The sequence below is a fragment of the Melopsittacus undulatus genome, chromosome 7 (genome assembly GCF_012275295.1).
Source record: "Melopsittacus undulatus isolate bMelUnd1 chromosome 7, bMelUnd1.mat.Z, whole genome shotgun sequence".
NCBI classification, from domain to species: domain Eukaryota; kingdom Metazoa; phylum Chordata; class Aves; order Psittaciformes; family Psittaculidae; genus Melopsittacus; species Melopsittacus undulatus.
Window position 1 is genome coordinate 43,784,905 of NC_047533.1, and position 26,790 is coordinate 43,811,694.

General features: G+C 39.5%; 1 protein-coding gene across 5 annotated transcripts in view; it reads right to left on the reverse strand.

Annotated features, from left to right (window-relative positions):
* The window catches only part of GRIA2 (glutamate ionotropic receptor AMPA type subunit 2), an 87,679-nt gene that overhangs the window by 34,832 nt on the left and 26,057 nt on the right, over window positions 1–26,790 (reverse strand). For all 5 annotated transcript variants that reach the window (XM_034064625.1, XM_034064626.1, XM_034064627.1 and 2 more), the window contains 3 exons: window positions 9,685–9,924; window positions 6,037–6,233; window positions 2,025–2,078 (listed from right to left, as the gene is read on the reverse strand). In XM_034064625.1, coding sequence (XP_033920516.1) covers window positions 2,025–2,078; window positions 6,037–6,233; window positions 9,685–9,924 — 491 coding nt within the window. The remainder of the gene's footprint in view (window positions 1–2,024; window positions 2,079–6,036; window positions 6,234–9,684; window positions 9,925–26,790) is intronic.

The window sequence follows — 26,790 nt, forward strand, 5'->3', positions numbered from 1 at the left end:
AGCCAGAAATAGTTACTGCCACAGTTGTATCCTCTTTTTGTTAGGAATGCTAAAGCACATGGAAGGACTTACCATCTCTCCTGCCTCCACCCTCCAGTATAAAGAACTACTCATTCATAAAAACAGTAGGTATGTTTTTTTTTTCCACGATCTGTGTTCAAACTTGCCATGCAAATGATTTTACAAGAAATACTGATTTCAGACCTTAAGGTTTAAATGAATGCTCTGAGTGAACATAAAAAGAAGTAGCAGCTTCAGACCACATTAGTATAAATTGCTAGAATTGCTCTACAAGGTGTTCTCATTACTGCATATTAATGACAGTCATCAACAATGTGTTGCTGCATGTTAGTACAGACATTTCTACAGGGATCATGAAACCTCCTTCAATATTACTGTGAGCTTGACATTTGAACAGGAACATTCATAGTGTACTTCTTCTATCAACATATTTTATTCTTAGATCAATTTTGTGACTGATAAAACTATAGAACAATACACAACCAAGAAAGCAGAAAGAAGGTAGATTCAGTGAAGAAGATGGGATATGATTAAGTACTAGATAAGCTTTGTAACAGATAAAGATATAATTTTAAAATCATTACCATATATATTTTATACAAAAGATCTACAAACTTTCTGTACTGAAGTTGCTTTAAAGTGTAAAAATCTGTAGAAAGCAATTATATTAAACAGCTTTAAAATACAGGATTTATTAAGTTTCAGATATTACTGTTACAAACTTAAAGCAATAAAATAACAACCAGTCAATATAACGAAATACACTTAGCATTTTTTCTAAAATCTTCGATTCCCTCAAGATTCAAAATACTATTTATACAATATATAAAATGCAATGCAAAATAACAATGTCTAACAGAGAATTTTCAAATTTTGTAAGATTTTTATGCTTGCATTGGAAATCTCAATACCTTAACTCCTTTATCCTAAAAATCATTTAATAAATATAAAAATGGAACCCCATTGTTCTGCTTTTAAAAAGGTCCTTAAAGAACAAGGCATCTTTGCACCTGTCTAGCAACATGCTTGATTCTTCAGAACAGGGCCCCTCCTGGAGGGGGGAAGTGTTTTGATCAAAGGTTGGGAGTAGGCAGGGGTTATGTCTGAAGTGTGATAGACACTGTGGTTCTTCTGTTTCCTAGGCCCCTCAAAGGACTAGGGAAGACAGAGTCTGAATTACAGTACTCTGTGCCCTGCTGGAATTTATATCAAACACTATCATAGTCCAAGAACAAATGATGAAAAAGAAATTGATTTAGATGCACTCACACCATGCAAACCCAAAAACTCTTTTCTGGAACAGAATCATGGATTCAAGTCTGCAGAATTTGCTTTATCTGTTACAAAGAAATATTGGATTAAATTCCCTAGCTTCAGTAGATAAGTGCTGTTGAGTTTAATGTCAGTAAAATGGCCCTTCACCTTCAGACACAATTTCAAAAAAATTACACTATAGAAGTTAGTGAGTTTCCTGAACTTTCCCCCTTAGGAACACTATTAGCTATATTGTCTGATCACCTGTGTTCAAGATAAGATTAATTCAAACTGATTACCAAGCTAATTTAAGGAATTAAGACATGTAAAGCTGAGATTCACTACCCTAGCAGAAAGCAAACTGAGAACCACAATTCTTAAGCACTTCAGAGGTGAGAGAAGAAAAAGCAGTTTGCTGTATGAATGTATTGGCCTATAATGCAGAAAGTTATTCTTCTGATTTCCATAGTCTACTCTACTAAAATACGTATAAAAAGGGATGAAGTTCTACTGAGGATGCTGAGCAACCTTCACTCTCACTGATGGGAATATCACAGGAGGCATTTAAGTCCTGAAAAGGGTCAGCCAATAAAACAAATACCACCTCAACACGTTCATTCATTTGGCAAGGATAAAGACATTTAGCTTTTTTCTATTCTCTAAAATTCATTTAAAACAAAATACCAGTTCATATGTCCATAAACAGTAAAATCAGTAATACAGGTATTTTAAATATTAAAAATGCTTACCAGATTTGCAATGATATAATGGTATCCTTTAACATGTTTACCAATTGTGATAACCTGGAAAAAAAGGAGAAATACCATTGTAATGGAGAATGTTCACCTGCTATGTGGACTGAGACTTAAAAACTACAAAATGTATTACAATGCAAAAGCTTGTTATGTGCTCCATGGTACACAATACTGAGTTTGTTCTGTGCTTTACTTTTTATTTTACCTAATATATTACCAAACATACACTCTGCTGGCGGAAATTAGTCATGTTGAAGTCCAAGTCCCAAGAGGGACAGTTGCTCCAGAGAGAAGAGCTGAATGCTAATTACTATGGTGTGTGTTAAAGGTTCAACCTGGACAGGAAAGAGCAGGCATCAAACAGTAGAAGCACTGTGCCTGAGACATTCCTGCTCAGATTCTGCTCCCTTCTTAGCAGAACTATAATGATCCCTGAACCAGAAAAAGTTTAAAAGCCTACTGACATTAATGAAAGAATCTACATTATGAGGAAGTCTTTTAACATTCAAACTGTTTATTGCCCTAAGGCTTCCTCATAATCTCCCTTAGAGCCAGGTGGTGGTTTCTCAGCAGTCTCCACTGGCAGACAGGTAGTATAGTCTCCCAAATAAGACCAATTAAGACTACGTCTGCATGGAGAAGTTTGTATTTTGAAGCAAAACACTTCTCCAGAGAAAGGATGTGGGAGATAAGAGGACGCTAGAGGATTTTCCATCTTTTGAACAATGAGAACAACTTAAATCAAGAGAGAAGGATTCATTTAGTTCCTCATTTAATACATAACTAAAATATTCAGAATAGGCATCCTGTAAGTTTTATCAGGCTAGCAGCAAGTGACAGTCTACACACTTGCTTTAATGAAGCTACAGAAATGTAACTGAAGGCAGTGTTTTATGTTACTGGAGCCTGAGACCGACAGTGATTGCATTATATAGGCCACAGAAGTTATTCAGTTATCCCATTTGAGCTGAATATATACATGATAGATGAACTTAATTATTCTAAAACAATTACTTGGTTCAGACTGCTTAAAACTCATTACTTATTAAAGTTTTAACAACTAAGTTCAGATATTTCTTATGCAGCTGCTGCTTCCAAAGAAACTTCAGTTAGACCAAACAGATTAGCTCTTCTGAACCCTTCTTCATCACTAGAATCTGAGAAAACAACTAGCAGCTGTCTTTGGATCAATGGCTAGTAAGTCTGCTCTAACTACCACTGGGTACTCTTTCATTAATCTAGCTTTCTCAGACATTGCACTGTGCCACACACCCATATGAACTACAAGGATGCTGCCAGTTAAAACTCTGAGAATATTCTCCAAAAGCCATGATGAAGGAGCTGTGGACATAAAAGGTATTCACCAGTGTCCCTAGTTTAGACTAGCATCTCAAGCAGGGACAGACAAGAACTGGCAGTAATCGCAAAGCTGCCCAAAGGATGTTATCAGCGGGAAATGAGATTCAGCAAAAGAAGCTTGCTCAGAAGAGAGTGATAGAGGCTACATAATGAAGGGCATGGTAACACTGACCTGCCAAACCAGAGAAAAGGAATTTAAACTAGTCTGAGAAGAACCAGGGAACTGAAAAAATTTTGAACTTACACAGATCTTTGAAAACCGGAAAAGAAACTAGAACATGAAACAAAAACCAAGAATGATGAAACCACTTCACAAACACATCGTGTGACTATACAAAGATCCAAGGACAACAGAACATAACTGGGTGAACCTTAGGCTACCACCACAGCTTAAAATGTTAGTGGGATAAATCAAAGAAATACAATAGGTTTCTTAAGCAGTAAAAAGCAAGGAAGAAAGAAGAGAAATTGCTGCCTTATGTATCAAGAATGCAAATAAAACTTCAGCACTAAGAAAAATCTGGTCAACAGAAAGCCTACTGCATATGTCTCAGTAAAAATACACAGAAAAAGAAAAGGGATCCTGACGATACAAGGAGTGATAAAAAGAAGGAAATTGCTGAGTTTTTTTTGGTGGCAGTCTTTTTTTTGAAGGGGGGGGACAGGAATCAAAAATCTGGTAGCTAAGCAAGACTTGAAGTACATATTCTGCTTTTAGAAAAGAAAATCAGAAGAATACACTGAAAGGATACTCATAGGCTAGGAAATCCATTGTTCAGCACAAACCCCCATTTTAAGAGACAGAGAAAAATAATAAAGAAAACAGTTATTTTAATTTTTTTTAGCTACTTGAGAAATTGAAAGTGGGTTTACCATTTTATGTAAGAAAAGGAAGACATAGAAACAAAATGTAAGCATAATGGGCTTAACAAACAGAAGCTTTCTCCATCTGTATGCTTAGGAAGTAGCAAAACTACATGGGGATAAGTTGAAAAAAATTAAGACTCAAAGCAAGGCAGAATCAATCAAAGTACAATCAGGGCAAGAAAAATATCCCAGAGCTGCAATCAAACTATGAAGAGCCAAGGAAAAATATAGGTCTGTTACTAAACAAAGACAGTAAAAATGAGTGTTACCTAAAAGGTAAGACGGGTTCTTGTCTTTAAAAAGTATTAAAGGGAGAAACTTAAAAAAACTTGCAGTCAGCCGAAGTTTTGTATCAGTAAAGAGGTTATAATGAATATCACACACTTAATTTTAAAAGAATCTATAGGATAAGATGAGGATAAACAGTCAATGTAAGTCTTGTCAGGATTAAAATATGTCAAAGCAACTTCTTTCTCCAGCACGACAGCTAACCTAGTAGATAATGAAGAAGTAGAAGATGTGATGTATCTTGAGTCTAATAAGGCTTTTGTTCTGTACAACATCATAAAAGCCTTGAAGGAACGTGGACAAGACAATTCACTATAAGGTAAGAGAACAACTGTTTGAAAAGCCACACAGAACCAGCTGAAGAGTACCTGTAAGTACTATTTCTCTCAGCATTGCTCTACTCAGTACATTTCTCAACCTGGGCAAGAAGTCAGGAAATATGATTTAAAAAAACTGCAGATGAATGACAGGGAGGCTGCAAATGCTTTGTAGAACAGGATCAAGTTCAAATTTATCTTGAAAATTAGAGGAACGGTTTGTGGATATAAGTTCTAAATAAAATAGACAAATACAGTACATCCCACTTAAGACACTGCTCATTGCCTGAGCCCCTCCAGAAAGTAACACCCTTTGTAACAAAGACCAAAATAACAAGCCCTTCAAATAAACTTCAAACCAATACACATACACTCTGATGCAGTATTCCTACAGATGCTGCACAGTCTCACATGGTCAAGCTCAAGCCAGCAGGGAGCTATCCTTACAATTTTCCATTGTGCTCTGTATGCACAAAAAGAACTAGTAAGATACAGACAGTAAGACCTTCCTAGACACTAGGATTGAAGAGGTGGATTTGAAGGTAATGCAATAATTTGAATCAAAGCATTATGATGCTGTTGTAAAGAGAAAAACAAAGAGAAAAAAAGTATTTTGGCAAATAATATATGTGTGGGTTGAGAGAAGACATAATTTTCTATTCTGTCTGAAGCCAATTTTGGCTAACGCACTTTGAGAGAAAAAAGTACAGTATGGATGAGTTAAATGAAAATCAGAAGCTGTTGATAGAGCTTTCACAAGAAGTAAAAGGTTCTTGCAAAAAACATTAGAAGTAGAAATCACTTTCTAGGTGTAAGGAGAACTAAACTCTAGGCATTATATAACTATTTATAATGCACCATATATATTAGTGTATCAACTACATATAATGTAGTCTACTGCTTAGGTTCTGAAATAGCCTTAATGAGATTTTTTTTATAAATAATCATTATATAAAGCCATATGGGAGCATCCAGATGGAATTATCTTGCCTTGGAGCAAAGGAAGGAATTATAGGATTTGTATATTCACTTTCTACTCGATATAGATGCGGTCCTCAATACAAATTTGTCACTTCCAAATGACGCATAATAATCACAAAAACATGATCAAGAGAAATTAATTATATCTACTTATATAGCTAACTGCTGTCACTGAGGAACAGAGAATAACAAACCTGATCAACTATGTCGTTGACTTTATCGCGTTCACAGTCCAAAATCACTCGCCTTTCCTTTTTTACCTCTAGATCTTGAAACAATGAACGGTAAGTTTCATCTTTTCTGTCATTGTTAATATTTCCTACATTGATAGCAGTCACTTGCCATTTCTTTTCAGCAGCAGAATCTAGCACAGCTTGCAAAGTTGATAAGCCTAGTGAAGCACAGGAGAAAACAGAAGATATGACTGATAAAGCTTTAGGAATAACAAGCTTATAGAATGTGATTTAGGAGATTGCTTATTTAAGATCTCCCTGTAACTTGTTCCATTTGTCACACATTGTTATGTTGCAGAAATGAAGATATATGTGGGCCCAATCAGTTCCTATTGTACGAAATTTCTATTTACATTGCAGCAAGGAATCAGTGTAGATCCTTATAAATACAACCTTTTGGTTTTGCTTCAACCTTCGTCAGAATGGGATTTTGCCAGTTTCACTGATCCGCTGCTGGAATTCCACATAAAGGGAAAAAGGTCTTTCAGGAGAAAAGTGATCCAATTATGGCAAGAGGATCAGCTGCTCATTACAAAACACTACTGAACTGCTTTTGCTCTCAGTGCTTGAGTAGTATTGTATTAAACCCAGACCTCACTGAGGTCTACGGCAAAACTGCCATGTTCTGCAGCTGTGTTAATGGAGTTATTATTTCTGTTGCCTACAGTCATATCCCTGATTATGAAAATATATGTGCTGAGATATATTTCCATATACAGAAGTAGGCTTAATATTAACACCTACAAGTAGTCTGCAGAATTTTGCTTCTGTATTATCCTTCTGGAACATTCCTGCCAGGAAGCTGCAACATCTGTACAGCTGCAACCGCCTACAATATATTGCAAAATCAGTGAAGATTTTACTTGACTCATTTTCTTCTGCAGGGATTAAATAACAGAGTATAAAAACATGAAAATAACTGCTGGAAATTAATTTATGCTATACAACAAACACCATTTTAACCGTTTCCAGCAGTACAGGAATTAGACTTGTTATATTTAAATTCCATCCAGAAATCTATTTAATTCTAGAGAACAATTTCAAGGACAACAGAGGGTATTATAAAAAAAAAAAAATTAGGCTTACTCATAATCAAAAAAACTCAAACCAAAAAAGCCCCCCAAAGACTGAAACACATTGTTTCAGATCTCATTTAGTAGATTTCAGGTCCTCCAATCTTTCTGTATGCTTACTCTGAGTTAAACAGCATCTTAGGCATAAATTGATAGGGGCTATTAATGATAGTACTATCTATTACAAAGGGTTTCTGTATTTTATTTCTCTGATCTTCCATTTTGGCTAAAGACTGATTTTTCTTGAGGTGTTCTCTGCAGTTACCAAATGGCTGCTTGGATTTCTTGCTTTCATACAGCCCCCACACGGCTTAGCTTACTCTGAGAGCAACACACATTGCAAAAGAACGAAAAACCAACCAACCAAAAGCATTCACAGTGATACTTCTGTGGATGTAGAATTATGTGGAGAGTGGTTACAGAAGTGGGACTCCACAGAGAAGAAAATATTTGAACAACTTCAGTTGCGCAGAATACTTGTTTGGGAACCTCATGTATCTGAACCTCCTTTGATTACCACAAGACAAACTCTTAATTCGGGGAGCTCTGCAAAGGAGGAATGAACAGAGGCTATCTAAAGTAGCAATTCTGTTACATCTAGAATCCTCCAATAGTATCTCTACTTTTTCCAAAACCCACTGTTTAATATTGGCAACACAGAAGAGGCAAGGAGGGTAAAGGACACTAATCCACATTATTCAAGAGCAACTGATATATTAAACCAGTAAGAGCTTGGACACACATATACTGGATAGCTTCACTTCTTATAGATAGAAATGAGATATGAAATTGCCTGCACTTTAACGAAGCAGTCCCAGACCACAGGGGAGTTGTAAAAGTAGCAATATATTCTTCCTTTGAAATAAATCATCAAACTAACTCCCATTAGCTTTCACAGCTTCCATAAGGAGTACGTCTCTTCTCCTCTTTTATCTCACTCCTGGAGATGGAATCATCTTAAATTATGTATCATTTCTTAAATGATCTATCACTGTCTCTATCTGGGCACTTATGCAAAAGTGTTTGGAGGAATTGTGGACCCTGTATATTCAGGGTCTGATGTCAGCACTGCTGAGTACATACTGCCTGACTCTGCAGGTTAACCTTGTGAAATCAGTGGGAGCGCTGAGGAGCAATGATTTACTCAACACAGAGGTAGGAGCTTCATGCCTTGGAGCTTGTTATCACTGGGGGGCCTTGCAACAATTAAAACAAACAAATAAGGAAAAAAGGCATAACCAAAGGGTGACTACAAGTAACAATTTCATGCTGTTATTCCGGGTCAGGTTTAGCCAGTGCAGCTTACAAGAAGAACTAGGTATTTTTCAGTATTTCCTAAATATAAATCACATGCAGGTCATGTCCTGCACACTGCTAGCTGATTGACAGAGTACTGGCTAAGCAAGTAGTTTTAAATTTGTCCTTTCTAAAAGGACACTGAATGTTTCTGATACTAATGTGAATTTGAAAAGGATTTACCAGAGAAATGTGCTTGAGGTTCATCATCCCATCTGATATTACTCTTGGAGGCTACACACCAATATTATTTTTTCTAGCTTTAGTCCTTACAACAGTGATAAACAGTCTTGAGGAAGTATTTGCAGCTTCTGAACAACATAATGCATAAAACAGCAACAGAATGAACCACTGCCCACTATTCAACAAACCACGGTGTGGTATAACTGTCCTTTAAATCTAGTGGCATCTTACCATTTAATGTGCACTTACTTAATATTCAACTCTGAACAATGAAAATGAAGTTGAGCCACAAAATAACCTTTTAAAAGGGAACAAGAGAAGGTAAGAATAGAAAAAACTTAGTCAAAATACTAGATGAGTGGAAGCTGAAAACAGAATGACAATAATGGAATTCCAGAAAGGCCAGTTAAAAAGACCCCATACTTCTATATAACTCCACCGTTTCTTAGAAATTAATTGATATACCACAGTTTCCAAATGATTTTTCCCAGTCCATACACTGTTACTGTTACTACAGCCAGATAGGGATATAGGACTTGAGAAGGCTGTACTGCAGAGTAAATTGCTCATAAGCAGTGGATTTGTGTTTAGGAACAACCTCCACCCCTTTTTTATGAAAAGCATTCTCCAAACAAGCAGGGACTGTTTCCAAGCTTTTTGCCTGCTTGATGCCCAGCTATCGATTTTGCACGTATGGAGTGAATCTGTGGTAGCAGATTGCCCTTCATGCTCAGATGTTTACTTTTTTTCTCCTTAGATGGTTCTTCAAAAAAAAAAAAAAAGAACAAACTTCACACAAGATCTGTTTTACAACATGTGATTAATCTCACATCACTTATCAGTACGTTTGCAATTCTATCCATACACACTGTAATAATATCATTCTCATTTAAACAATTTTGTTTCTGTCCCGAAACCTCATTTCTAAATTTACTTTTACATTTACATTTGCTGCAAGTAAATATTCCTTTACTCATTTACTTTTCTAATGCTAATTCAGTATTTCAGTGAGATACATCTAGCAAACAGCATGCAGATAAAAAGCACCCCATCTTACCCCTGTCGCTGTCATACAAATATGCAAACTTGGTCCACTGATAGTATTCGATCAAGCTAAGAAGAGCTCCCTTGAGGTCAGGTCTCATCTGAATGACAAAAGGATGTGTTCCATCTGTTGGGAAGCTGGGAGTTATGAAGGAGACATGAAGAGTCCCACAGAATGATGTTATGGTATTTACAGACTTCTTGTCATAGAATCCAAAAATAGCAAAGACTCCTCTTGAAAACTGGGAGCAGACTAAGAGGGAGAAAGAAAAGCAATTAGGTGGGAGAACTTTTTTGAGATTATTGAAAACTCTATCACATATATATATGACAAATAATGAAAATGTCTGATCACATAAGTACCAGGAGAAAACAGTAATAGACTATGAAGATTATTATTTTTTAGTATTATTAAGTTTCCACTAGAAACAAAACAGCCAAGAAAAAATAAGAGATGAGGTTCACATTCCTAGACAATTAATTCAGAAATAAAATTCCCCAAGTTATTCTTAAATTCAATTTATATTGTAAAGATGGGTGATGCAAACATCAATCACAGCTGTAATTTTTAAAATGAGTCATTACAACCACACAGTATTATGAAAATAGAAAGTTTTTTTGTCATGTTAAAAATAAATTAGCTCTAAGGTTGAGATTCACTGAGCTTTTTGCAAAATGCCTTAAATAACTTTCCATTTGGAGAAACACAAAGCCAAAACTAGAAGCAAATCCATTGATAGCAGAAAAGTAAAGAGTTGATTTGATTTAAACCCCTTCTTTTTAAAAGCATTCTTTTAATTCCTGCTTTGTAGGACTCAGCAAAAGCTGGTCCTTCTAGATGACACTTGAGGTCATGCTGCAGAAAGAATAACCTCAAAGGTGTAAACAACATGCTGATTATTCACTTTCTATCACTGGAGACAATTCAAGCCAACCGATGAACACTACGGACCACTGCCGCCTGTGTAAGAGAGCTAGTTCTCTGCATTGACACTGCAGGCCATGCTAGTGCCTAAGTTCTAAAAGCAGTGTACCTTAAGGAAATGCTCACCTCTGAGTAATTCTCATTTATCACCTATATGCTCTTTAGTTTGCACCATCACCTTGAACGAGAGACATTCTTCTAGAAAATAAATCTAGTCAGCCTCACTGCAATCCTTGCTACACCTGACCTGCTTATAGATAGAAATCACAGTGTAATTGAAGCTAATTTTGCCCTGACATTTAGTGCATTGATCCTTCAATATAATTCACTTAAAAGCAAAAATAAGTTCATTTATTTTTAGCATGTCTCAGATCTGAAATAATATTAATACAATATTTTCTTTTATAGTTCCCTTAAAAAAAAATCACCACTCAATGCCTATTATTCATTGCTATTCTCTTTTCATGGCTTTGCCTGTCTATCTTTGTTACCAGTCATCTCCCATACCTTAATTATTTCTATACTCAAAGCATCTAAACACTATTGGTGAAATTCTGAGCCTGCCAGTTTCAGCAATTATCACCAATTAATGTTAAGCAGGCCAAAATTTCACCTCAGGTAAATGATTAGAAAACTTGATGAGCAATAGCCTTTTGCAAAAGGTGATGGAGGTTTTCCAGAGCTAGGGTACACGATGATCAGACCTCTTCTGTTCCAACTGCAACTCAAGACAGAATCATAGAATCATCTAGGTTGGAAAAGACCTTTAAGATCAGCACGTTCAACCATTAGCCCAGCACTGCCAAGTCCACCACTAAACCATGTCCCCAAGTGCCACATTTACACATCTTTTAAATGCCTCCAGGGACAGTGACTCAACCACTTCCCAGAGCTGCCTGTTCCAGTGCTTGACAACCCTTCGAGTGGAGAAATGTTTCCTAATATCCAATCTACACCTCCCTTGGCACAGCTTGAGGTTGTTTCCTCTTGTCCTGTTACTTGGAAAAAAGAAACTGACACCCACCTCACTGTAACCTCCTTCCAGGTAGCTGCAGAGAGTGATGAGCTCTCCTCTCAGACTCCTTTTCTCCAGACTGAACAACCACAGCTCCCTCAGCCACTCCTCATCAGACCTGTGCTTCAGACCCTTCATCAGCTTCATTGCCCTTTTCTGGACCCACTCCAGCACCTCAATGTGTCTCTTGTAGTGAGAGGCCCAGAACTGAACACAGGATTCGAGGTGCAGTCTTACCAGTCCCAATACAGGGGGATGGTCACTGCCCTGGTCCTGCTGGCCACACTATTGCTAATACAAGCCAGGATGCCACTGGCCTTCCTGCCTGCCTGGGCACAAGCTGGCTCATGTTCAGCTGCTGCTGAACAACACTGCCAAGTCCTGTTCCACCAGGCAGATTTCCAGCCACTCTTCCCCCATCCTGTAGCATTGCAGGTGGTTGTTGTGACCCAGGTACAGGACACAGCACTGAGCCTTGTTGAACCTCCTACAGCTGGCCCTTACCCATTGAACCAGCCTGTCTATATCCCCCTCTAGAACCTTCTTTCCCTCAAGCAGATCAGCACTCCTCCTCAACTTGGTGTCATCTGCAAACTTACTGGGGATGCACTCGATCCCCTCATGCCAATCACTGCTAAAGACATTGAACAGAACTGGCCCCAGTACTGAGCCCTGGGGAACACCACTTGTGACCAGCCGCCAGCTGGATTTAACTCCATCCACCATCACTCAGCCAGATTTTTACCCCGTGAACAGTACACCCATCCAAGCCATGAGCAGCCACTTTCTCCAGGAGAATGCTGTGGGAAACACCATCAAAGGCTTTACTAAAGTTTAAGTAGAGCACATCCACAGCCTTTCCCTCACCCACTAAGCAGGTCACCTTGCCAAAGGATGCAAGGTTAGTCAAGCAGTTCATGCCTTTCATAAGCCCATGCTGACTGAGTCTGATCACCTGCTTGTCCTGTCCATGCCTTGTGATAGCATTCAAGATTATCTGTTCCATAACCTTCCCCAGCACCAAGGTCAGGCTGACAGGGCTGTTTCCTGGATCCTACTTCTGGCCATTCTTGTAGATGGGCATCCCATATACTAACCTCCAACCAACTGAGACCTTCTTGGTTAGCTAGGACTGCTGACAAATGATGAAAAGTGCCTAGGTGAATACTTCCACAGACCCCTCAGAACACCTGGGGGGATCCCAACTGGCCCTATCACCTTGTGTGCATGTCTAAGTTGGACACACACAGTCTGCTTTGATTATGAGGGCTTTATTCTGCTTAGTAGCCTGAAAACAGTCTTATTAAAGACTGAAGCAAAGATGACACTGAATACTTCAGCCTGTCCCTCATCCTTTGTTTTCCCCTGCATCCAATAAAGGATGAAGATTCTCCTTAGCCCTCCTTTTGTTGCTAATGTTTTTATAAAATAATTTTCAATTGTCTTTTATGGCAGTAGCCAGATTAAGTTCTAGTTGCTAATTTTCTCCCTGCATCACCTGGCAAGACCCTTGTAGTCTTCCTGAGTGGCCTGCCCCTTCTTCCAAAGGTCATAAACTCTCCTTTTTTTCCTGAGTTCCAGCCAAAGCTCTCTGTTCAGCCAGGCCAGTTGTCTCCCCACTGGCTCATCTTTTGGCACATGGGGATGACCTGCTCCTGTGCCCTTAAGGTTTCCTTCTTGAAGAATGTCCAGCTTTCCTGGACTCCTTTTTCCTTCAGGACTGCTCTCAAGGGACTCTGTGAACCAGGCTAAAAGGCCAAAATCTACCTTCTGCAAGTCTAAGAGAGCAGTTGTGTTGATCCCTGCTCTTATTTCTCCAAGAACAGAAAACTGTCATTTCATGATCACTGTGCCCAAGACAGCCTCCAGCCATCAGATCACCCACAAGTCCTTCCCTGTTTGCAAACAGCAGGTTCAGTGGGGCACCTTCCCAAGTCAGCTCACTCACCAGCTGTGTCAGGAAGTATCTTCCACATACGCCACAAAGCTCCTAAACTGTTTTCACTCTGCTGTATTGGATTCCCAGCAAACCTCTCATAATTTGAAGTCCACAATGAAAATAAGGGTAGCAATTGTGAGACTTCTTACACAGCTGCTTATAGAATATTTTGTCTGCCTCTTCATCCTGCTTGGGCAGTCTGTAACAGACTCCTACCATCGCATCGGCCTTGTTGGCCTTCCCCCACTTCTTACCCATAAACACTCAACCTTATCTTCATGATCATCAAAGCTCTAGACAACCTAAGTGCTTCATAAAAGGCAGGGCTGCCCCACCACCCCTCCTACCTAGCCAGTATCTTCCAAAGCACTTATAGCCACCCACTGCAGCACTGCAGTTGTGCAAGTCACCCCACCATGTTTCTATGACAGCAACTATATCACAGTTTTCCTGCTGTGCAATAGCTTCCAGCTCCTCCTGTTTGTTGCCCATGCTATGTGCACTGGTGTAAATGCTCTTCAGCTGGGCTACAGATCCCAACGCTTTTTGGGGCGAGGGGGAAACCCCAATTCCTACATGACCATTTTCAGGTGCTTCCATGGTTTCTAAGACATCAACCTTTGCATCTTTGCTGCTGCATGGATCTCAAATCCCTACTTCGACTGAGGCAACAGATGCACAAACACACCATCCTTCAAACATTGGCATGTCACCCCTAGGCATACCTTGAGTGAGCCTCAATTTGTTCCTTTTCTCCTTCAAGTCTAGTTTAAAGATCTTTCAATGAGCTCTGCTAACTCCTGTACAAAGATCGGTTCCCCCCTTTAAGACAGGTGTACCCTGTCTGTTGCCAGCAAGCCTGGTGTCATGTAAACTGACCCATGATCAAAACTCCAAAAATTCTCCTGGTGATACCAGGTTCAGAGCCAGGGATCAATCTGATGGCTCTTCCCATTTCTTCCTTCATCATTCCCTGCAACTGGAAGGATACAGAAGAACACTACTTGTGCTCCTGATCCCCTAAGCCGTGATCACAAGGCCCTGAAGTATCTCTTGACTGCCCTTGGACTTCCTGTTGTTTCCATTGCTGCCCACCTGAAAAATCAGTAATGGGCAATAATAATTATCATCATCAGGGTCATACTGGTCTAGGAAGCCTCCTCTTCACACGTTTAACCTGGGCCCCGGAGAGGCAGCAGACTTCCCTAAGAAGTGGGTCCAGCCTGTATATTACTGAGCCTTCCGTTTCCTCCAGAAAGGAGCCTCCTACAACAATCACCTATCTTTATTTTTCTTCATGGAAGCAGTTTTGATACAGGGTACAGGCCAGCTTAACCTCGGTGACACCTCCATGCTAGGTGAACCACTGTCCTTGTTATTGTCTGGTTCCACCTGTGCAGCTGCACAGATATTGTGCAAGGGCACGTGGGCAGGAGGAACAGTCACAGAGGGGACGCGCCTGCTGCACCAGGCAGGAACCCATTGCCATTGCCCCCTATCCCTTCAGTCACTGCGTTCAGCCAGGCAGAGAAGGGATAGGGAATCCTCTGTACCATGTGTCCTGTCTGCCTGTTGGCCTGTCCCAGAGAAGGCAGGGTGCAGCTCCAGTAGTCTCTGTCTCTCTCTCACATTCCCTGCTACTCCTCACCCTACTCGCTTCCGCCTGGAGCTCTGTCACCAAGCAGAGGAGTTCCTCCACCTGGGCACAACTCCCACAGGAGCACTCATTGCTGTCCTCTGACACTGGCACAAGAGCAGGGGCACCCCACAGCCGGACACCAGGGAGGCAGTGTATTCCCACCGGAGCTCTGTCTGAGCACTCGTGTCCATCGTGGTGGGTGCAGAGCTCAGAGAGGCCATGGCTTTCTGACAGGTGGACACCACTACTCCCCGGTCAAGCTGACAGGGTTTCAGTGCCCTTCCTGCACACTGTTCTGTGCAAACTGCAACCCAAACTGCCACGCTATGCCCTTACCGACAACACCATGCCTGGTTTGACAGTGATCCAGAAGGACTTCTTTTATACAAAGAGCTTGGCTGCCTTCACTCCTGGTGGCACCAGATCCTGTCTGCCCCTGTGGCACAAGCTGCAGTCTCCTGACGGCTCTCTCAGCTCCCGCCTGTGCACTGTGCTGTGCACTCGGCTGCAGTTATCTAAAGTTACGGTATTTATCCCAAGTGTATTAAGAGTATAACACTACTCAGGTTGAACAAAGGTTTCTGAAAAAGGCTATGAATTTATGAAGAGCTTGGAACTCCTTGTTCCGTTCCTAATGACTGTGTTCTTACTGAGACAAAACCAACCCACCACCTCCCCACCATTCATGAACAATCGTTTCCCACCTAAAGCAAAGGCTAAATACTTTCTGAACTTGCTACAATAAAGGTGTTAGTGTCTCATAATCCACCTTCAAAAATGCGTATTAAAATAAAACATCAGTTTACATTTGGATCCCTGGCCCAGAATTCTGCAGAAGACTGTTACTGGCACACTACTGTGATCTTCTGCATTAAACCATTTTAATGCTGCATATAAGGTGACAGACAACAACAGTATCATCCCAGGAGCACTGACAAATAAACAAGGTCTGTGCAGTATTGCCAACGCCTAGGATGCTATCACATCTCCTGTCACACTTACTGCTTTTCCCCCATCACCAGGCAGTGATTAGGGGCATAGATGAAGTAACACTGCCTACAACAGACAACAACCATGGCAAGCTGCCTGCACCAGAAAATTTGAAAACCCTAGTTGGTGCCTCCCCAGAAGCACCAATGCCACCCTTAGCAGAGAAAAGCCTGGGTCTTTGGAGTACTGTACTCCAGTCTGTCCTTTCCTCCCATTCTTGATACTGTAAAGATCTGGCCCTGCCAGGCTGCAGCTCAGTATCTTTGGGGTACTGAAGTTGAACCTGCCCATGCTGTTGGGAAGCTTTAGTTAAGGCTCTGTCCTCAACTCCTGAGCTCAAGTAACTAAATAGATCTCAATTTCCATTTGAAAAACAACACTACACTTGGAAAAAGAAAAAAAAAAACACAAAAAATCACAATTATTTATGAGGACAAATAAAAAGAGTCCACATTCCATATACTAGGCTTCAAACATGCACTGGAATTACTTAAAGGTGTGCATATACTGGATCTCCCTGGAATAGCATTTGCTTCCCACACAGCAGCCCATATAGTGCCGTGCCTTGGACCTGTAGCATTGCTAACACACCAGTGTTTTTGCTGTGTGCATCAAGGCTTTCTCTTTTTCCCTCTGCACATTCAAGTGACTAGGTTGGAGATTAGCATGAAGTCAGGAGGGGACACAGGGTGATCAGCTGACCCAAATTGGTCAAAGGGATATTTCATGCCATGTAGCATCATGATCAGCCATAAAACTGTGGTAGAGGACGGTGAGGGTAGGGGGCTCTGACTGTTAGTTGGAGACTGGCTCGGCCTTGGTCTGCTATTGGGAAAGGGTGAGTGATTGCCTTTGCACCACTTGTTTTTTCTCTTTCCTTCACTTACTAAACCATCTTGACCTTGACCCACATGTTTTCTCACTTGTGCTCTTCCTGTCCTCTCCCATGTCCACTGAGGGCAGGAAAGAGTGAGTGATCAACTGTGCAAGTGCTTGGCTGTTGGCTGACATTTACCCATGACAAGGGGTTATTACCCCTTCCACCCACAAGACGTACCTGTTAATACCCCTGGCCTGTGCTTGAACAGGTGAAGGAATTCTGTACTCTTTAGTGATAGAAAAATGTATCCTCCCATTCTGTGAAGACAACTGCTGTTCTTTCAAACTGAACCTCCTCCCTGAGGTTCACCACCTCTCTTCACTAGTTATAGACTGCCTATCGATCAAACACAGTTCTTTTGGATTAACATAGCAAATGCCTCTCCATTTCATAATCTTTACACCTGGCAAATTATCAGTCCTTACGTGCATGTGTCTTCTGGGGAAGGTGAGTAAATATCCAGTTTTGATCTTCTCTCCCCACAAAATGAGAGACAAGTAAAAAGCACCACCTCTAGCTGAATGAGTCAAGTCACTGTTGTTTTAGCTACTTAGGCTGCAACTTAAAAGCTGACTTCTACACACATGTATACACAATCCCAACAAATAATATGAAAAAAGCAAAAACCTTTCATATTTTTTTAAATTATTATGAAACCTGCCCCACAAATTCTTACTTAATTCAACCAGGGCTCTCTGGATGCAAGATAAATGTTAGCAAGCATCAAGCTGTGTGGGTCAGCCAGAAAATCAGGTAAAATCAATTTTAATCCAGGTAAAAATAAATATTCAGCAACATCAGTCAGTGTCACAGTTGCACACTGACAAACCTCAGTGCTTTTGTGTGCAAAATTCCTCTAAAGGTAAATGGGGGGGCACCTATGTTGTGTAATAAAAGCCTGCTAAAAATAAGTAATGATTTTGTCTCAAGACAAATGCTTTCAATTGTTTTGGTGCATTTAGTCTCCCAGGAAAAGAAGGGGAAAAAAGGGATGGTATTTCCAAATATATAATGATGATCCAGTGGATAATGCAGAAAGTGCAATTGTTTTTGGCGGCATGCCCACCTTAGACTATAGCTACAGTCATGTTGTTATTGCTGGGAGACATGAGTTTTATAATGGTGAATCACAAGCTGTTCACAGTTATTAGATTTAAAAAAATTCGCAATGATTAGGATTCATAAGCCACTGAAACATGAAAGATCTATAAAATATTAAAGACATTAGAAGCAACTGCCACGATTCATTTCTTTCAAGTTCTCCTGTACGAATTGGTTCTCTTTGGATTTATTTTGTCCTTTCCAGAAATAGTCAATGGCCTACTTAGCAACAAGAGAGCAAGAATATAGTAAGCTCATTCTGTGATCACTTTTCTAGAGAGACCTGCCTAGAACAACATGTAACTGGGAATTCCAAGAAACAAGACAAATAAAGGTACCTAGCACACAACAGCTCCTAGAGGGTTTCGTTATAGGTAAGAACTGTATTTGACTTCTCATAAAACAGCCAGGCACACACCTAGTTTTCCCTTGTTTTCCAGAACACTGAAATGTTCTGTCCTCATCATGTCCTAGAAGTCATGTGCTAGAAGATACGTCATAGTCTTTTCTTCCAAAAGCTAGGGCCCAGATTTTTCAACAGTAATATTAAGTTTAAGCCTACAATGACTAATAGGTGCCTTGTCAAAGAAGGGCCAAAAACTACTTGCTCAATTATTAACTCTTCCATTGTTAAACTACGTCTATTTCTTCTTAGCCTCCTTTTTAGATGTATTTTAATACAAATCATGGAATCACAGAACAATTTTGGTTGGAAGAGACCGTAAAGATGACTTAGTTCCACCCAGCCTGCAAAGTCCCTGCCACAGGGACAAGGACACCTTCCACTAGACGAGGTTGCTCAAAGCCCCATCCAACCTGGCTTTGAATACTTCCAGGGATGGGGCAGCCACATGTTCTCTGGGCTACTGGTTCCAGAGTCTCACCACCCTCACAGTAAATAACTTCTTCTTTATATGTAATCTCAATCTGCCCTCTTGCAGTTTAAAGCCATTCCTTGTCCTATCACTCCATGCCTCTGTAAAATGTCCCCCTCCAGGTTTCTTGTAGGCCCCGTTTATGTACTGGAAACTGCTCTAAGGTCTTACCAGAACCTTCTCTTCTCCAGGCTGAACAAGCCTAACTCCCTCAGCCTGTCTTTGCAAGAGAGGTGCTCCAGCCCTCTGATGATCTTCATGGTCCTCCTCTGGACTCGCTTGAGCAGGTTCATGTCCTTCTTATGTTGAGGGCTCCAGAGCTGAACACAGTACTCCAGGTGGGGTCTCACAAAAGCAGAGTAGAAGGGGAGAATCACCTCCCTCAACCTGCTGGACACACTTCTTTTGATGTAGCCAAGGATATGGTTGGCTTTCTGGGCTCAAGTGCATGCTGATGGCTCATGTTGAGCTTCTCGTCAACCAACACCCCCAAGTCCTTCTCCGCAGGGCTGCTCTCAATCCAGTCCCTGCCCAGCCTGTAGTTGTGCTTGGGATTGGCCCAACCCAGATGCAGGATCACAGAATCACAGAATCCCAAGGGTTGGAAGGGACCTCGAAAGATCATTTAGTCCAACCCCCCTGTTGGCCTTGTTGAACTTCATGAGGTTCTCATGGACCTACCCCTCAAGCCTGGCAAGATCCCCTTAAATGGCATCCCTTCCCTCCAGTGTGACAACCACACCACACAGCCTGATGTCCTCAGCAAACTTCCTGAGGGTGCACTCAGTCCCACTGTCCATGTCACAGACAAAATGTTAAACAATGCTGGTCCCAATACTGACCCCTGGGGGACACCACTCATCACTGGTCTCTGCTTGGACATTGAGCTATTGATCGCAACTCTTTAATAGTGACCATACAGCCAACTCATTATCCACTGAGCAGTACATCTGCCAGACCTGTGTCTCCCCAATTTAGAGACAAGGATGTCATGCTGATGCTTAGAAACTATTTCCAATCAAGTCTTCCTAAGCCAAGACTTCTATTCTAAAGTGAGAGTAATCAACCTAGTCATCGTTTACAATCAGGGGCAATTAAATTGGAAAAAGAAAATTAGTGAGATGGTCATTAAACTTATTGAAACAAACATCCAATAGTACTTGCATATAGGTTAGTTCCCCAAAAGTGTTATGACTTCTATTTTTTCCAAGTGTTTCTATTTTGCTATTTATATGAGAATTTTGGTACTTGGTTTCTGTCCAAAGATGAAAATTTAAAATGAGTGAGAGAGTATTTGCCATTCAGTGCTCAGATTTTAAATGCTGTGTAGTTATTACGTGGCTGTGTTATTTTATTATACTAACTTGGTTTACTGGAGTGCTAACAAAACTGCTTTAATATTAGCACAAGAAAATAAGTCTTCAGTGCATATAATTTAATCACACCAAATAGAATAAACATTCTCTTACCTCTTAGAGAAAGGAAACACAGCACAAGTGTAAAGAAAGAGTCAAGCACTGCCTCTGCAAAAGGGGACCAAAACACAAAGGAAATGCTCAGTGGTCTGAAAGGTTGACACATAAGTTGGAAGTAGCTAGGAACAACAAGCAGAAATCAAATGCCCAGTTGGCAATTTCAGCTTCTGAAAGGCAATGTTAAGAACAAGCAGACAATAAAAAAGAACCACAAAATAGATGGAACAAAAGTAGCAAAAATTAAGCATGAGCAGCTGCCACAGAATTCACGTATGATTGAAATTGGATCAGAAAATCATTATAAAAATAAAAACCAATGCAGATTGCTTCCAAAGCCATTAAGAAAATTGCAGCCTGGCAGAAGAACCCTGTATCACTTTCTTTTTGTTTCACAGACTAAAGCATTTTTTTGAAGTAATGTTCACTGCATATTCTACATGGTCTGTTTTACCCATTTAGATTACACTATTATCTCATAGATCTGAGGAGTAAACTTCTGCTCAGGAAGATTGAGTAAGACATATGGAATCATGCAAGTCCACCCAAACTCACTTAGAACCATGAAGGAGTATGTCTTTAAACAGCAAGACTTGCAGTATAGATACTTTTGCAGGATGATGGTAGGCTAACTAAAATTGGGGGAAAAAAAAACCCCAAAACAGTTCCCAGGGCTCAAAGAAGAACATAAGTGAAAGATGAGGCACTGGACCACAGCTTCATGCTAAGATTCAATAAAACAAGGACACAGAAACCAAATAAAGGCTGGCATTTTAAAATCCCAAGATATCCTTCACTAAAGCCAAGAGGCAAATCAATGCCAATTAAAACATCAATGGCAATCAGAACTAAAAATATGCTGTACTTCTGGATAACAAAACCATGAATGACACCAGTCCTTCCTTTTTGTCTCTATGCAGTTTTTAATTCCAGTGCCAAAAATGGGTGTGTGTGTGTTTATCTTATTTTGAGCATATAAGAAAATCTGCAATCCTGGAATTACAGCCATTCAGTACTGATCTAGACTTTATTTTCCTCTTTGCTGATTGTGCATATATACATATCTATCTCATGGTGAAAAAACAGACCTCACTGGGAAAGATAAGCATCAAGTACTGAACACACACACACAGAGTGAAGCAGACCTTACTCATACTTCTGCGATCAGTTTTTCACCTGGACATTCAGCATTAAAGCACAAAACACAACAGAGCAACAGTCAGGCAGTTAACAAAAAAATCTGTAACAAAAAGGGGGCCTCAGTTTTGCACAGCGACAGTTAAAGAAATCCTCACAATGGAAGAAAGGAAAATTTAAATCCTGAGGCTGGAATGTCTTTAGAGGACAATTATGGTGGAGCAGGTACAAAGAATATTTTCCACTTTTTCTGTCAGAAATGCAGACTTCAGTTATTGCTACAACCTAAAATGTTTGTCCAGGGATTATGTGACCAAATGGAATGACCCATGCCACGTTATTAGCAAAAGTGGCTTTGATCATTGTGCAAAATTAGAGTTAAAACCTGGGTTGCTGCAGTATGAAACAGGCTCAAATACCAGAAGAGAGGCAGATTACTCTATTTCAACTAGTCAATCATACTTCACACTGAGGAAAGACTTTGTGCTTAAAATATCAGATATTTTAAGCAAGTACAAAAAAGTCTTCAAAAATTTAGGGGCCATCTGTTAAGGAAGTACATGATGATATGGCACAGCTTCTGCATATGCTAATGCTGCAGTAATGAAGGTGATAAATAAACATAATGTTCAGATTGAAACAACAGGTCAGGAAAAAAAAGGTCTGTTTCAATGACAGTTGCATTCAATTGCATATTGCTTGGCTGTTACTGTACGCATCTGAAAATCTTCTTCATCGCTACAATTACTGTGATGCAAAAGAAATCACTGCAAACACCACCCAAAGAATCATATGAAAACAATTACGCTTTTATGAATAAAGTGAGACTCTTGCAATTAAAATGCAATGCAATTCTAGAGGAAAAATAAATAATAATAAAAAAGCTTATATTACACATAATTCTTATGTGGCTCTTCCCAGAACTGTTAGGATCCTAGTGTATTTGCCTAAAACCCTGTTGTTGCCAACTGAAGGAGATACAATGCTGTGGTGACCTGGCAACTCTGTTAAATAACAGAAATAAAACTTCATCTTGTGCCCAAAAACCCTTTGTCTCCAAAAGCTTCTTCAAGAAGCTTCCCTCCCCTACATCCCTTTTTCTCTCCTCCCACTATCCTAACTGAAAAATATGCTATTTCCATTTAATTACATAAAATTTAGCACATTTATTTCCTTCAAATCTAAAATCTCACCCTGAAAACTGCCTGTCTGCCTGACTGCATCTGTACCTTCCCCAACAATTACAGCCTTGCAGCAACACAAATTGTGAGTGTCCAACAAAGTATTACCTCCTAGATGCAGAAGCAGGTAATTAAATCTAAGAACAGACTACTGGCTGTGCGAAGCCATGCTGCAAGTCAAGAGAAGCTTTCAGGGCCAGGTTCTTAGTCTGTGCAATCAGCATAATTCCACTGAATTTAACAGTGCAGATATAATTTATTGCAACTAAAAGCGTGGTTCTCCATTTTTATCATGACCGTTTTCACAAACTTTTCAAAGCCGAGATGCTGTATACGACAGAATGTTCATCATCTCCTCTTCCCCTTAATCAGCATTGCTGAAAGCATCCCTTTTCTACATTTTATTAAACTGATCATCTTCCAGTTCCCAAGAAAATGTCATCATGTAAAAACTGTGTATTTTAAAACTTGTAAGAGGATTTGGAAAGAGATAAACTTAACTTGGCAGGTACAACTACTTTGTTTTTTTTTTTAATGTCATCAGATTAGAATCCAATTTATGAAACTCCTTTTCCTTTTTGCGAGCTGGAAGGGCCAACAATCACTCCTGAACAGATTGTGTAACATTGCCTGAGAACACCTTACACCACCTAAAAGGAAACACTGTTTCAGCACTGGGTTTCTCTGCTGGGATGATAGCTGTGAGAAAAGACTCTGAGGCTGACTCCTAAAAATACTAAAAAAAACCCCTGGAATAAATCTCAAGGAAAATAGTGTAAGGAGTAAGGAAGATTTCCTGAGGCACAGAAGGTATAGCAGAAAATATGTAAGTGATCTGCTACTCTCAGAAGACTTCATACTACTTTTTAAAATGAACAAACTGTTATTTTCCAATTGGTCATTTGTGACCTGCCATATACATTATTCTGAGAAAGTCAGATGCTTAGTCCTAGACATTTATTGCTTACATATCTCTCTCTGAAATGATGCAACTGGGAGTCTACTTAATTCACCCAACAGAGTCCAGCCTACACCTTGTTACTTATGCACAGCCAGCACTATAGCATGCCACTGTCCTGCAACAACCTGCCATATGTACCCTAAGGTCTCAGTCCCTCCAGATGGCTGAACCTGATACTATAATATGTTCTCTAACTAAAATTTTGTCATAAACATATCTCTGCAGAGAGAAATATCTCACACAAACTGATGATTCAATGTGACAATAAGCAAGACAAGAGACCTTGATTTCCTGCACTGTCTTGGGTCTAACAGCTTCTACCCCTTGTAGGAAAATTGATGGGTCTCTTCCACCTGTATTAACCTCCACCCAGCATTGTCCCAACCTAAACCACTGACCCACAGAAAGGGTGGCTTATACTTACATGTGATTTTTTTGATGGCTCTTTAGGCTGCACTTCCAGACATAATCCGATTTCCTGATTTATGACATTCATTAGGATATTGAGCTGTTAACCTAACTGCCAGGCTCTAGGTGTAGTTATAAATGGTCCAATACTCACATCACACATCTTCCTACCTGCACACCCTATATTTTCAATAACTGTAGAAATATCAGAAACATTTTTATCTGCAAAGTATTCAAATACCATACAATAAACATTAGTAGTAATACAAATCAGAAAAGCAGTAAAAGCCTCTTAATTAGGACACCCTAGTGAACAGCTTATTGTCCTGATTATATGACTTCTTTTAATTAAGAGAAGTTATTAAAAAAATAAAACAGCATGGAGAGCTTTAGAATGATAAAGTAAAATGAGTACTCATTGCAAGCATGGGAAGAAAACTGATATTCCTTCTGTCTCCTTCATTAGCTCCTTTAATCTTTAACAGCTCGATGCATTTCAAAATGCATTAAAAATTTCTAATATTTTACCTCCTGTTTAGGAAAATTCAGTTTAGTAATGGTGGAATAAATTTCTGTTAACTGAAACTTACAAAGATGTGACAAAGCACATCATTACCAGTTACTTCAACAAAGCAACGATTCACCCTTCAAAATGGAAAATATTAAAAGATATGCTTCACTGTGACTTAAATTACAGTTCCAGATTATTTCCTTCATGTGCCTATCTCAAAGGAGCAGGGCTAATTACCTTAGGTGACATTTTACACTGTTTAGCTCAGGTAATACAGGCAAAATTTAGAGGTTAATTTCAGCACCTACATTGGACTGCATACTATGTATAGACATGCACACATGCTACATCACACTAAAACCAAAATAATTTATGCAGGAAACCTGCCCAACACATAAAACCAGCGCAAAAACATGTTCCCACTCAGCATCACCATAGCATCTGTTGGTCAGTTTCCAGGCCTTGAAGTTCTCTACAGTTATATATCCTGTTATATTATCATAGAGTCATAGAATCAAGTAGATTGGAAAAGACCTTTAAGATCATCAAGAATAATCTCATGTATGCATTCCTGCTGTGCAAAAGTTTTGCAGACACTTACAGGATTAATAGATTGGGCTTCACAAAATACACCATTCACCCATTCTAAATGCTGCTTCTGTGGTGAGGCCAAGTCATCACAAAAGAAGCCACAAAACCCCAAACAAACAAATAACAATAAAGAAAAAGAAACCCCTGACATTGTATGGCCTTAAATTTTGAACCATACCTCTTCATTTAGCTGAACAAAGTAGATCTCAGTATCGGGGTACTGTCCACATTGCACGTAAATAATCCACTTTTGGAAAAAGCTTTTTCACCATAAGGATTTGTTTTTATACTTTAAAGCTTTATCATAATTTAACTAAGGTAAACAATCAGTAAAATATTTACCAACACTACTTAGTAAATACTATGTACTAAATTTGCTTTACTAAAGCAAATAAAGTTTTGCAATTCCCCTTGTGAATAGTCACCTGAAATTGACCCTGTTTATTAGGAGCTTCTAGGCACAGATTTAATCAAAACAGTGATCTTTTCCAGGCACATTTACAGCAGAGAAATGAAAATCCACTTCTCTTCTAGAGAAGTGGAGGTTCATGGAGATTCATCAACTTAAAGCAATTGATGAGAAATAAGCCTCCTGGAAATAGATTACTGCCATTTCAAAACAAAACGAACAAACAAACAAAAAACCAAACACAAAATAAAATGAAACAAATAAACCAACCAAAAAAAAACCACCCAAAACCAAATGAAAAAAACACCTGCACTGTACATAAAAAAAGTATTCATTTACCCATACTGACATCCTGCATAGTCCTACCATTAATGTCTGGTTTGGCATTCTGCTTGAAGTCCTAATTGACTGCAATAATCCTAAATGCATCATTCCCAAAGAAATGAGTGAATTACCTCTTCTCTCATGTTATTTAAAAATTCACGACTTTCAAACAAGTGTCATGATTTGGGTGTCTGTTTCATGAAGTGAATGCCAGGCACAATACAGTAAATCATGCTGCAGATCCTGTAGACTGATCTGTCATACTTACAAGTGACTATTTAAAATTTCTAGCACAAGCCAGCTGGAGTGGTTGCTGTGCACTGCAGAGGAAGAAGTCCAGCCTTGAATAATTAGACTTCAGAGCTATAAAACACATCTGAGCTCCTATAGTTTAAAAAAATTACTGTGCCTCAGCTCTTAACAACATCCTCTGTTACTTCTGGCAAATCAAACTGGTTCTATTTGTAGACTGAAATATTTCTTCCCTCCTCACAGACAAATCAGAATGATAAAAGTTTTGAATGACACAGACATTATTCTTTCATTGATGAAGACCACAAATTTCATAGCTAAGAAACAACAGCTTGATCAGCTGCTGAAATTCAAGTTAAACAGCTAAGACTTTTCACTCTGTCCTAATTCTGAAGAGAATAATATGTTTTCTAGTGTTTCCCCTACCTCAAATTCAGAAGGTATGTCAAATTTATTATGCTTCCTTGTTTCGATATTTTTCCATAGCTAGATCAGGAAACAACATTTAG